The sequence below is a fragment of the Sylvia atricapilla genome, chromosome 16 (genome assembly GCF_009819655.1).
Source record: "Sylvia atricapilla isolate bSylAtr1 chromosome 16, bSylAtr1.pri, whole genome shotgun sequence".
Lineage (NCBI taxonomy): Eukaryota > Metazoa > Chordata > Aves > Passeriformes > Sylviidae > Sylvia > Sylvia atricapilla.
In genome coordinates, this window is record NC_089155.1 from 2583336 (window position 1) to 2596956 (window position 13621).

Below are 13621 nucleotides of genomic sequence, written 5' to 3' on the forward strand. Positions count from 1 at the left end.
GTGTCTCAGCGAAGCAGCCAGTAATTGTACCGTAATGAAATGTTCTTGTTTGATAACAAGTTAATTAGAGAAGACAATTATTGCAAACCCCGCTGGCGCCCACGAGCGGCTCCGTGTGGCGCCGGCACTGAGTGACAGCCGGAGCTGTTATCCCCAACCTCGGCATCCCAGCCCTCCTGCTCCAGCTGCTTCCCAAGCCTGGGGGACGAGGGGAAGGGCTCAAACTCTCCCCAATAATCAGGGGGTGCACTAACCCGAAGTGGGAAGGTCTCTGCTGCAATCCCAGGTGGAGTTTGGGGCATTTCGCTTCAAAAATGAGATACAACATGAGGAGAGGAGAGATGGGAAGTTCAGGAAAGGTCTCCAGGAGGAAAGCTGGGAGGGAAGACCAAGAGGAGCCACCACGATGTAGCAAAGGAGGCACGGAATGATCCTCTTCGTGTAGGAAAAGAGGTAAAATAGGCTTAAATTGCACCAAGGGAAATGTTGGGTAAGCACTGGGAAGCCTTGAGAGCAGTAAGGATAATTAAGCACGGGAAGATATTGCCTGGGGAGATGTGTAATCTCCACCACTGAGGGTTTAAGAACAGATTAGGAACACATCCATCAGGAATGGCTTAAGTAGAGATGATCCTGACTTCAGGCATCAGTATGGTCTGCTTGACCTCTTAAGTCCCTCCTTGCCCTTCTTTCTATGATTCCATGACTGGGTTTTTTTCTTCTCCCAAATGTGTAAATTTGGTTTTTATTCTGCTTGTAAATCTGCAGGGTTTTTCTTGTAACCATTATACACTTTCCTACAAGATATGTCTTGAGATCACTATAGCTTATGACTTATTCACAAGATGACTCAAAGTATGTCCTCCCTGCCACATTCACCCTTCTCTCCACACATCCTTACCACAGCCTCTAGGAAGGCAAATAGGAAACATGGATACATTATCCTTATTCCTTCTCAGCTCCTCCTTTCCTCCCTGCATCCTCCTCTGTATCCCCTTCTTAGGCAAGACTTATTCTGCACCTCCCACCATTAAAACCAACTAACCCAAGCTGCACTTCCAGAATAAAACCTGTGGTCTGGATTGCAAGTCTTGAGGTCAACATCCCTGAAGGTACCTAAAGGGAAGACCCTGGCTGTGGGAGCTCTTTGCATGGTTTCAGGAGAGTTCCTGCTTTATCCTGGTGGAGACACAGTGCTATGAAGCATTTCCTTTGGAGAATGAATGGAAGAACCTGTAATGAAGCAGGAATTGCCATTGGTTAAAGCATCCTGAGAGATTCCTGCTCTCCCCAGCCTCGACTTCACAGGGTAGAAGTCATCCCTTGCTCCATGTGAGGGCAAAAGAGTATTCCCAGGACAATCCACTGAAGATTCCAAAGGGAACAGGAGGGTGACAAATCCAAACCCTAACCTCCAATGAAACCCACACACCACTGACCTTCCAAACCTCTGATCTTGCTGTCCAAGAAGAAAAGTAACACTCGTGGAGCTGCTGTCACTAGCAGATTTGACTCTTCATATTCTCCCTATAATCACCCTGCCCTCCACCAGACCTTTCTTGAGGCCTTGTTTGGGATTAGTGCTTTGATCCCTCTCTGTGCTTGGCTTTCCTCAATGCCCAGAAGATGCTGAAACCTCCTTCCAGGCCAGGGCAAACTGCTTGGATCCTTCCAGCCCTTCACTGCCAGGGCTTTGGGGCTGCAGGAGGAAAGTGCATCCTGTTGTGGCTCCAGCACTGACAGCTCGATACAAAGCTGGAAATGGGCAGTTTGTAGCATGGCCCTTTCTGTGGGACCTCTGGTGGCTCTTCCATAAAACAACTTTCCAGCTGGCCCACGGTGCCTCTGCCCCACTGCAGACACCTGCAGTGTCCTGCCAGCAGCTGATGGATCAGGTTCCATGAGCAGATGGATCTGATTAAATGGGTCATCTATTACTTTCTGCTGAGCAGGCAGTTCTTCTGCTGGGTAATTTACCCCTGGGGTGTGACTTTATCCCTGGAGCTGTGTTGTTCTCCAGACCATGCATTTGTGTGGGAAAATCCCATTTGTATTTGGTCAGGGAGTCACCCACCATTACTGAACTGGTTCTGGTGAAGCACGAGCAAGGATCCATCTCTGCTACCTTTGTGTCTCCAGACTCAAAAACTCCTCTGAAAATGCTGGGTTTGCCCAATCTCTGCTCATTTCAGATGGGAAGCTCTGGGTTAGCCTGGGGATCACCCAGCAGATTGCTCAGGAACTCCTTGATTCCTCTGCTCTCCATTCCTGGGGTCTAAGGAAACACCTGTCCAACACTGCTTTGGCTTGGTGGCTGGATTTGCTGACAAAAAGAAGTTGGTTCCAGAGACTCTTGCAACTGCCAGCTTGACATTGATCTCCGCGGTCTCCATCATTGCTTGGCTCCAATCCAACCTTCTCTTCACCAAAACACTGCAGGGAACAGGGAGGTGCTCGGAGAGGGAGGAACAGAAATTGCCAGAGGAAAGTGAATCTCACCAGCAACTTCTCTGGAGAATCTCCACGCTTACCATCCCCAGGAAACCTCCCTGAGGGAGGACAGTCACTAGGGCTGGTGTCACCTGCTCTGGAGCAGATCTGGCCCATGGTGGCCCTGTAGAAACAGAACTGTGGGTGACACAGACTGGGACCAGGCTGTCTGTGCCAGGGCAAAATCCTGCTAGGGAATTAGCAGAGCTCGCTCCAATCTAGCATTCAAATTCTTCTAATTTCTGTCAAATCAGGCAGCCCTTTTGAACCTTGCTGGGGAGTGCTGCTTGAGACCTGCTAATGGAAAAAACTCCCACCGAGGCACGGGATTCTGGAGCTGGGACCTGGAGCCGCGGGCGGATTCCTGTGACAGGTACCCCACTGGATGCTAATGGCTGAATTAGCATTTCACTCTGCAGCAAAGTCGAAGCTATCTCTACAGGAACAGCTGCTAAACTATTTGCAAAGTTCAAAGAGGATGTATTAATATTTTTTTTTTCTTTTCCCGAGTCACATTCTTCAGATTCCCGTGTAAGCTCCTTAGGAAGGGCCACGCCAGCTGTTGAAGAATGAAGATTACAACGTTCTGCTAACGCAGTGCTGGGGATATTTAAGGTATTGTTATTTATTCCTATTCTACAGCCACACTGGAAGGGGTTAAAATGGGGAAGAAAATGGTGCTTTGCTGAACAGGTGTCCTTGAGCAGCACCCAAGGACACAGAGATTGCTAATCCTGTATTCCACAGCATGATCAAATCACCAGGCAACAGATATAAATAAAAAAAGGCAGGAAATAAGGAAATTTAGATACAAGTGTGTCAGAGGGAAAATGAAGATTCATTGTGAAGAGGCTGGGAAGAGAAGAAGAAGGAACAAAATGACAAAGCCACAAATGATAAACCAGTAAGAACAAAAGAAATGGGGGAGAAAAAAGCCTCTCTGTGAAATGCATGTCTGTGACAGCAGCAGCCAAATCAAAGATGCTGCTAGATTATATGGTTTCTTGCATAATATGCATTCTGGTTCCCTCTCTGTGTTTGTCTTTCAGCTGGTGCACAGGGAAAAAGAAAACCATATCTGAAATGGGACGTGAGCAACCTTTATTTTCCTTGTTTCATCAGGAGGAGAAAGCAAATTTGCTTTGTGGGAGCAGCAGCACCTGCTCAATGGCAAATAAATAGCTCCAGCTTTGATATTACAGTGCATATAATCATTAGCAGCACAAATGGCAGAGAATTAACCCTCTGCCTTCTGGCCAGGGCTACCTGGCAAAGGGCTGGCACATCACTGCTGCCAGCAGAAATGCTCCAGGAGGTGTCTGTGGAGTGGGGCTGGGGCTCTGCAAGGGGCACAAGGTCACCCTTCCCAGCCTGAGGCACTGCCTGGCATGGCTACAAGCCACCAGCACTGGGCTTCCCTCAGCCTTTTGGCACTGGCATGGGGGCCAGGCCTCCTCTGTGCACCCCCCTGGGCTGGGGGGATGGATGGACACAGGGCAGGCACAGCAGGGACGTGTCAAGGGCTGCTCACATGTGGGGGATCACAAAATGCCCTGGGAATAGGGGCCAGCTTCCCTGGCACGCTCTCCCTGACTGCTCCCTGCCTGCTGCTTTCCCACAAGGTGGCAACCAAAACACCCCAAGGACCGGGCCCACGCTGGCCCCACTGGAAGGCCCAGGACAAGGTTCATAAACCATCTCTGAGGCAGGAATTCCAGGGATGTAAAGAGCTGTTTAGTAACACAGTGGGGCTGGGGGCTGCACCTCTAGGGATCCAAGTGTGGGATCAGCTCCACAGCAGATTCTACAGCCTCAAATCCACCCTTTCTCAATCCAGGAAGAGAAGTGTTATCTAACTAAAACTTTGGTCATAATTGAGCCAAAATACCCAGATTTGGCTCTTGCTTGCATGCTGTGCCACCCATGTGTTGGCTTTTCCCCAGGCTGTCCTCTGCACTGCTTTCTGCAGTGGAGCCACTGCTGTTCCCAAAGCTAAGAGCAGTGTCCCTGATGAAACACTTCCCTTCTCCAGCTTTTCCACCCCTTCCCAGAGCACAATCCTGCCAGCTGATGGGCTGACCCACAGCCTGGTGCAGCCACGTGGCAGGCTGGACTCTCAGGCTGCAGCAGGATTTTGGCCAGTGATGCCTGGCTGTGCTGCCTGGACACCAGCCTCTCTCCAGATGTGCCAGGAGAGCACCTGGAATGTCTGTTTGCCTTCATTTGGGAATGTGTGCACCATATCCTGCAGCCCTCGGCAGGAGACACCTACCTACAGGACAGCCCAGGCACTTGTTTTCACATATTAAAGGCATTTTAAAATTTTCTTTTCCTTTTCCCTTTTCCATTGCATTGCCTCATGAATCTAAAAAAAGCTTCACCAGAGATGCTGGCAGAGGAAAGCAAACAGGGGCTAAATAAACTCTCCTCCAGCCAGACACTTCCAGAGTGAACGTGCCACATCACACAAACCAGCCACAGGGTCCCAGAGCCAAAGAGAAATTGTGTTCCTCCAGCCAGAGTCCTGGGCAGGGAGGGAGCTGTTGTGGGAGAGAAGTATCCAGCTGGAGACAAAGCCAGGAAGTTAATATTTAAGCATTCAGACAAGGAACAAATGACTTAATTAAATCAATTACAGAGGGAGAAATGGAGCCACTTAGAAAGCGTGTGTAAAGAGACGGCGAAGCTGCTGCGAGTTCATGAACGAGAAGGAGGAGGGAGAGTTAGCAGGGAAGATAAACGGGCTGGTTTAATCCCTGCTGTTAATTAAGAGCTGAGCGTTTGCACCGCGCTGAGTCAGGGTCGCAGCAGCACTTCCACTGTGAGCCACGCTCAGTGCCCAAACTGTGGCAATTATTGTAACCAGGTGGAGTAAAGGAGGGGCAGACTGAGGTGCAGGGGGATGCAAGCAGGAGAAAGAGGTGATATAAAGCTTTTCCACACTCCTGAACCAACAGCACAAACCCAGCCACTCTCCTGCATCTTCCCAGGGCTGGGGCCACCCTCCTGACCTTCCTCGTCTCTTCAGATGAGGAATTTCTGCCTGCATGGTCCTACAGCGATCTACCAAAGAGGAGAAAAGGGAGCAGCAAAAGGGCTTTCACCCCTGAAGATCCTCTGCTCTTACTCCTGACTCAGTGTGAGGTGGAAATCAAGGTTATTTCCCAGCATAACTTCCAGTTAAATAGCTTTTTCCCTCCCTGCTGCTCTCTCCCCAGGTGAAGCTGCTTACAGTGCTGGCCAAGACAACCAGCTGGAGCTGTGGCCAGGCTCCAGGAGAAGTGGTCCCAGCTAAAGCCTGTTTGGGTCCGGGATACATCACACACCGTGCCAGATCTCACTCTGCCTGATAAAGAGCCATCCTTGCTCCAGGAAGTGTTCCCTGGGGTTCTCTCAATAGGCAACAAGCAATTACAGGCTTTTGTGACTGACTCAGCAGCAACCAAGGAGGGGCAGCAGGACCTGGAATTCTCTGTGTGAAGCAGACAGAAAGTGGCTGACAGCTTTGGGGCAGCGAGGTTTCCTCTGTGAGGTCACTTCAGGCATCTCCTGAAGCTTTTAAAGCCTGAACGCTGGATTTGAAGCCAGCAGTGCAGGGAGTTAATAGTGTTTAGCCGGTTGGCTGTCACTCCTTGTAAGTAAATAAGCAAATACAAACCCATCTCCCATCTCAAGCTGTAAAACCCAACGTCAGGGAAAGGGCACTGATGGCAGTGCAGAGTATGAGCTTATCAAGAATAATTAGTTGTCATAAAAATTTTGCTCTTGCCCACGCAACAACAGCAATTTTGCACAGTGGGTACTTCAGCACTGCTCCTAAAAACAGCCTCTGGTCCTGCACTTCAGCCTGTGGGAGCCCCTGGCCATGCCCTGAACATGCCTGGGGAGATGCCCTGCACCGTGGAAATACACATTTCAACAGCTGAAAGACAAAAATAAATAAGCCAATAACTCACTTGCTTTTGTTCTTCCCCCAGACTGTCCCACATTGAGGCCACGATTTTGGACACGTCCCCGAAGGTGGCGTTGGGGTTCTGCCCTTTGATGGCTGCTTGTGTGTCTCTGAAAAACAGGGCGTAGGCTGACACCGGCTTCTGGGGCTCATTGGGGTCCTTCTTTTTCTTCTTCTTTTGGCTCTTGGGCTTTTTGCCCAGGTCTGTTGAGGGTCTCTTCTCTCCTGTAGCCTGCAAAACCAAGAGATGAAGTTTAGCAGTCAGCTGGGAGTGGTGTGATACACCCCTGCTACAGCTACTGAGCCAAGGAAATGAGACAGGGAATAGGAAGTGGAGATGTCCCAGTGTGGAGAGGGGGCAGCAGCCCTGGGGGTCTCTGTGTCCCCCAGGAGCCTCTTGGATCATTGTACAAACTGCTGGTAGATGCCTGAGCCTGCTTTGGTTCCTCCTCTCAGACCAGCCTATGGGTTCATCCCTTTGCCCCTGCTCCAAATGGGGGGCTTTGCAGTCCTCAGTCACTCTCTCTTCCCCACCCTCCTCCCCAGCTCACTCACTCCTTAATCCTCTTCTGGAACCTCTCCAAATGCCTTGCTTCCCAGCTAGATCTCTTTAGCAGTCCATGAATGTTCCAAACTTGGCTTCCACATGGTTTCTGATTTCCATCCCAGTAAGGCCCCTCTGCAAGCTGCTCCTGACTTCCCTCACCTCCCCATTCCAGGAGGATTGTGAGCACTGGCCAAGCAACACCAGCATCACATCAAACGTCACACCAGAGCCATCCAAAACTTGCTTCATGCTGCTAACATACATGTACCCCTATCCAGAGAAAGATCCAGGAACTGAGCTATTTTAATCACACAAATTAAATGCTTTGCCCATGCTGTTCACTCTTCCAACTGATCTGGCTGCAGCTGGATGACCAGAAATGGCTGTGTCCACACTCGGTGCCCAGTGGGTGTTGGAACTTGGGGGAGCAGGACACAGGGAACAGGAGCTGGCCTTTGTGGCTGCTCAGCACGAGATACTGCCACTGGTCTGGAAAGGGAAACAGCAAGGCTGCAATCAGGGATGCTCTCACTGAATCACTGAAGGCAACATGGAAAGAAGATCCTGTATCAGTCTCCTCTGGGATGCCCTGTGCAGTGTGTTAGGAAAAGGTTCTTCCCCAGAGGGTGCTGGCAGTGCCCAGGCTCCCCAGGGAATGGGCACGGCCCCGAGGCTGCCAGAGCTCCAGGAGTGCTTGGACAGCGCTGCCAGGGGTGCCCAGGGTGGGGTTGTTGGGGGTCTGTGCAGGGCCAGGGGCTGGGCTGGCTCATCCTGGGGGTCCAACTCTTGATCCTCTATGATTTTATGAATACAGGGGACTGCAGAAGCCTCCATGGGAGGATGTGCAAAGGAAAAGACCCCTGGAGAACACTTGGATACCAATCAAGGCTTTCAATGCATTAACTGTAGCCAGTGAAAGCTCACACTATAGGGAAGCACTATTACCCTTATTTTATAGTGAAGGAAAACCTAAATACAGCAGATGGCAGACAATGAAAGCACTGGCTGGATCTCTGCATCCTTGAGGGCAAACAGGACACCAGCCTCTCCACCTGCAGGCCTCGAGCTCAAGGCACTACCAGCAGCTGCACACGTTGTTGAATTACTTAGAAAGACACAGCTCTGAACACCAACATCTTGTGACAACTGTACCTCCAGCTGAGCTGGGGACAAACAGCCTCTTCTCCTGATGGATTTGTCAATTTGAGCATGTTCTTGGCAGTGCCAGGATTTAAGAGGCTTCCCTGCAGCTGGCACAGGCCAGGCACGGGGAGGAAAAGGGCAGCAGCATCCCTGTTCTCCGCTCTACAGCTCTCAACTGGTCATTAATTTCAGAATCAGCGCAGTGACATTTGTCAAACAGACAGTGACCATTAGTGAATGAGCAGAGAGACCGCAAAAATTGCATTTAATTTAAAATTGCCCAATTGGGCTTGAATGGGAGGCCTGGAGGTGAAAGGCCAGCTTATTAGGAGGGAAAAAAAAATGCATGACAGGGCTTCAGCCCATTAGTAAGTGAGATGGTATTTTAACTAACTGTGATCCCATTTGATTCAGTGGAGTGCCATGGGCAACCTGCTCCCACACAGCCACTGACCAAGCCAAGGAGCTGGAACAGCAGCAGCACATCCCCAGCTGGATTTACAACCCAGGCAGCACCAAAGGGCACGTGGGATTTAAGGAAAACAGCAGCAGGGAGCAGAGCCCATCAGGATTTGGTATTCATGGGGTTTTCTAGGTGTGACACACGTGGGATGAGTCAATAGCCTGGGCTTGGACCTCAGAAGAGTCCTGACCAACCTGAACCACATTCAAGGCTAAAGTCAACCCTCAGGGAGCCAGTGCCTCGCTGCCCCAGAGCATCTGCACCCCCAAGGGTCATCTCTGTGGTCAAAGGGACCAGGGAGGCATGGGCAGGGGGAAGAAGAGCATGGCCACCTGCCCATGGTGGCCACTGGCAGTGGAGCTGCCCTATTTGGTGGCAGATGTGGACTGTGGCAATGATGTGATCCCAGAAACTTGGTGCCTTCTTAGTTGTTAAACCCAGGAAGAGCTGAAACCTCATGGACACTGTGACTTTAATAACTATGGGGAGTGACCACTAATCCAGCTGGAATTTGGGCTGTACCCACCTGTCCCTTCCATCCATGTGCACCCACTCCCCAAGCTATGAAGCAGGTAAATACACCTGTGAGGCTCAGAGACCTCTGAAATTCCTCCCTGGCTCAGAGGACCTGAAGGACCTGCTGGCATCAGACTCATTTCTTTAACCTGTGACCTTCTCGCTCACAAGATTAATATCTGCCCATTAGATGTTGTTTTGATGACTTATTGCAGAAAAGCCCTTAATGGTCACACGAAAAAGTGACTGATGGGTGAAGGCAGCAGCTGTGCAGATGGAGAAAACAAACAGAAACTTGCAGGGCACAATGTGGCTCTGCTGCTTTCCTGACACTCAGCATCTCCTCCTCCACCAAACACATCACTCCCACCTGTTTGGGGGTTTACAGGGCAGAAGAATGAGAGGGATCCCCTTAAGGATTAGGAAGATTTCTAATCTCTGCAAGGTGGCATCATCTGGACATCTCCAAACTCCTCCTTCCCCATGGGCACCACTAGCTCAAGAAAATGGAAGATCCAACCCCAAAGCTGTGTCCTCCTCAGGGACTCCTGGGGGGCTGACAGGAAAGCTGGGGGATGCTGGTGGGGGCAGAGAGACAGAACCTGCTGTGTCACTAAACTGGAACTCATTTTCTCTTGACATGGAAGATTTCAGCTCCCAGGCCATTGCCTGGAGCTTTGTGACACAGGCTTTGTGAGATAGCATTGTGGGATCCAGCAGCACAACCCCTCCCACAGTGTCCCCTGGACATGGAATCACCGAGTTTGAAAAATTCCATTTGTTTTTAACCTCATGTAGCCCTTCTTTTTACAATTTTATCCACTGAAGCTGTATTTCCACCCACAGGAAGCACTCTGCTTTGAAATGCCCCAATCTGAAGTGAAATCAGCCAATGGATGAAAACCTACAGGACTTATGGGAATAAATTTTCCTGGATTTCCATGAAGAGGGAAAGGTTTTTGCTCTGTCCTAGCATTTTCCTAGTTTTCTAACCTGTGCATTGTTTGCTGCTCTAGTTTTACATCCAAACCCTGTCACAAGAGTCCGTTTGGGTGGGACAAGGTTACAATACCAGTGCCCTGGGTCAGCACCTTCCAGGAGAAGGTCTTCTGTGGAAGGCTTTAATCAAAGTCCCCAGGGAGTCCAGAAATTCCCCTGCAGGCACAAAGGCACTGTGATTGCTGCACTTTGCCCTCAGTACATACCAGCCACAGATTCCTGGAAGATGGCATGTGTGGTTTGGCTTTGCTGGTGCATTTGGAGAGAGATGAACAATAACCAACACGTGCCCAAACCGTCAGGAATTCCTTGGGTTTGTTGGTGCCACACTCAGCAGCAGTTGTGTTGTCTGTAGAGACCATTTGGCACACTGCTGACTGCTTAAAACACCACTTTGGTGAACTAAAAGGCAGAAGACCCCTTTAATTCCTGTTTGTTTCCTTTAGCATGCCATATCTGATGAGCTCAGTTAAATCCCACCATGAGTTATTTTCCTTCCCTGTTTCAGTCTCCTCTACCCACCACCAGAAATCTGATTTAGCTCCAAGCAGTTGCAGACTCTTAGCCCTGAAGCTGCTTTACTCATCATAATCATCATCCAGGAAATCCTGTAGCCTGATGGACCTGGTGAGATGTGGAGGCAGAAGAACAATTCTGGCTGTGTGAGTGCCAGCCTGCTGTGCTGGACCTAGGCTGGGAACAATGCCCTCATCCTTGGGAAAATCCCCCACTACAAATGTAAAAATAAGACCAGAAGCCTGTGGTTTTATTTAGCCCAATTTATCCTTCCCTGAAAAGTGTCAAACGCAGTGTGGCCGCACGTACCTTGTAATGCGACTCGGTCTCCTCTTCCTGAGTGGAGCTGGAGGGAGATGGGGTGGCAGACTTGCTTCCTGGGGGCGAGGGGGAGCCGTGGGTGACCCCACTCCTGATGCCCATCTGGGAGATGAGCTGGGACTGGCTGAGGGCACCCATGGGACCCCCCAGCATGCCGGGCCGGTTGAGCAGCGGCACTTGGCGGTTGGACTCGTAGGACGCGGCGTCCGAGTGCACCATCTCCTGGATCTGAGTGGGGAGGAGATCACTTGTCACTGCAAAATTCACTCATTCATTTAGTCCTTTTTTTACCCATACTGCCAAACTGCTTTAAGACTGATTTATTGTTTAAATTGCTCTACATGGCTGGGAAGGCCTTCCTTGAGATGGCTTCGAAACAAGGCAAGAGCTGAGCACTGTGCACACATTGTGCTGTGCCCATGAGCCCAAAGAGAGGTGCTAAATCAGCTTTGTGCGAGGGGCTGTGTGCCCAGAAGGTGCCCCTGACTGCCTCAGGGACTGCTGGTGGCTGGCACCTCTCAGGGGGCTGAAAAAAGGTCCATAAACAAGCAATTTATGGTGAAATCTCCAGAAGGGAAACTTCTCCAAACTCAGCCAACCTGGCCTTGGACATTTCCAGGGATCCAGGGGCAGCCACAGCTTCTCTGGGCACCCTGTGCCAGGACCTCCTCACCCTCCCAGGGAAGAATTTCTTCCCAATATCCCATTTAAACCTACCCACCTGTAACTTAAACCCATTCCCCCTTGTCCTGTCACTCCAGGATCTTGTCCCAGGTCCCTCTCCTGGAGCCTCTTTAGGCACTGGAAGGGGCTCTAATGTTTCCCCAGAGCTTTCTCCTCTCCAGATGAACACCCCCAGCATTTCCAGCCAAGCTCAGAGCAAAGGGACTCCAGCCCTTGGAGATCTTCATGGTCTCCTCTGGACTCATTCCAGCAGGTCCAGCCCCTCTACACCAAGAAGCAAATAAGAGATGAGATGAGATGAGATGAGATGAGATGAGATGAGATGAGATGATGAGATGAGATGAGGACAAACCCTGCTGTTTTCTGCACCAAGGCCCCATTTCCAGTTTGAATAATTTCCCCCAAAAACTCTATTTTCCCCCAGGATCCATCCATGATGATCTAGTTGAGCTTGGCTCCTGCACAGCCTTGTCCAGCCATGGAGTGGGAGGGAGGCAAACTCTATCTGAAACATTTGCCAGACTTTTTCCCTTTTACATTAATCTGATTAATCTTAACACGAGTTTAAAGACCTGAGCTCCTGCTCAGCCCACTGAGGTGCAATCTCTCCTTACCAGGGGAGCTTTGCCAACTCCATCAGCAGCACACACAGAAGAAAACCCAGGGAAGACCTGTGAGGGCTCCATAGGCTTCAGAGGACATAAATCCAAACACAGACCCAGATTTACTGCTGCAGGTCAGGGATCAAGAGCTTTACACCACGCCTGACAGAATGTTCTGCTCTCCTTTGGACATTCCAGCAGCAGAGAAGCAGTGTCAGGAGAACAGCTTTCCTTGGATCTGCCCTTTTCCTGTATTAATTGTGAAGGGATTTAGCTCACAGGAATTAAATATATTCCTGCATTTCAACAGCATGAGTCTGACTGAGGCTGACTTAGGGGCCACACTGAATTGCTGCCCTTGGCTTTGGTGGTTTCAAGGAGGCAGCAGGGATGGCTTTGCTCTGGGGCAAAGGGGCACAGAGCTTAGCTATGCTTTGGTTAGGGGCATTAGAGATTAACTATGGCAAGTTTTGTGTGCCCTTAAAACCTTGTGATGTGCCCTTGAAACCTTATTATGTCTCTTACTGCAGAGCTCTGGCTCTGGCCATAAAGACACTGAGGGTGATGCAGCCATGGGGATGGACACCAGGCTTGGGCAGCACAGGAGGCACCAGGGAGCCAGTTTTTGCATTTAAACTGAATTTGCAGCAGTCATGGGAATGGCCTGGGTGAGACAGGCAGTGACAGGGACCATGCAAGGTGGGGACACACCACTCATCTGCTGAGCAGCCAGCCATTCCCAAACTCCAGCCAAAAAACATACATTTGTCTTGGATTTTGTCAGTTTAATCCAGACCTTTCATGTTGGAGAAGATCTGCCAGCTGCTAAGGAAAAGAATAATTTATTGTCCTTATTTTAAATTTAAATGAAGGGAAAGTTTAGAAGACGGGTGTTGGAGAAATGGGGAAGGCTATGAGATGTGGCTTAAAAAATTCTGAAATTTAAAATAGCTTGCTCACGTTTCAGCCATGGTAGTCTCCTGAGAAAATACTTTATTAAGACAATTTTTTTGAAACTTTTATTATGTGGCCAATGGACCACAATGGCTCCGTTTATCCATTAAATATGTAATCACACACTTTTTCTTTACAGTGCATGTTATTTATGCATCAGAGCAGAACAAGTCCAGGAGTGCAATTATGGATATGGGCCACATGCTGTAAATGCCTCTGAAAATCTGTAGAAAAAACCAGGAACCTGAGCCTGGCTCAGAAAACTCCTCCAGAAGCCCCATGCTCATACAGGCCCATCACAGAACCCTTTGAAGTAGGAGGGACACAGCATTTTTCCTGGGACATTCTTCTCCAAGGATATCTTAGCCCAGATGCCTTCTCCCAGTTTCTTTACATCATTAAAGGGACTCCCATAAGAAGGATGAGGACATTTA

At 49.8% G+C, this 13621-nt stretch overlaps 1 protein-coding gene across 1 annotated transcript in view; it reads right to left on the minus strand.

Moving 5' to 3' along the window:
* Positions 1-13621, minus strand: part of TOX2 (TOX high mobility group box family member 2) — a 149361-nt gene that overhangs the window by 15643 nt on the left and 120097 nt on the right. The window contains exons 4-5 of the mRNA XM_066330565.1: positions 10936-11175; positions 6447-6674 (exon numbers count right to left, since the gene is read on the minus strand). Of these exons, the coding sequence (XP_066186662.1) occupies positions 6447-6674; positions 10936-11175 (468 nt within the window). The remainder of the gene's footprint in view (positions 1-6446; positions 6675-10935; positions 11176-13621) is intronic.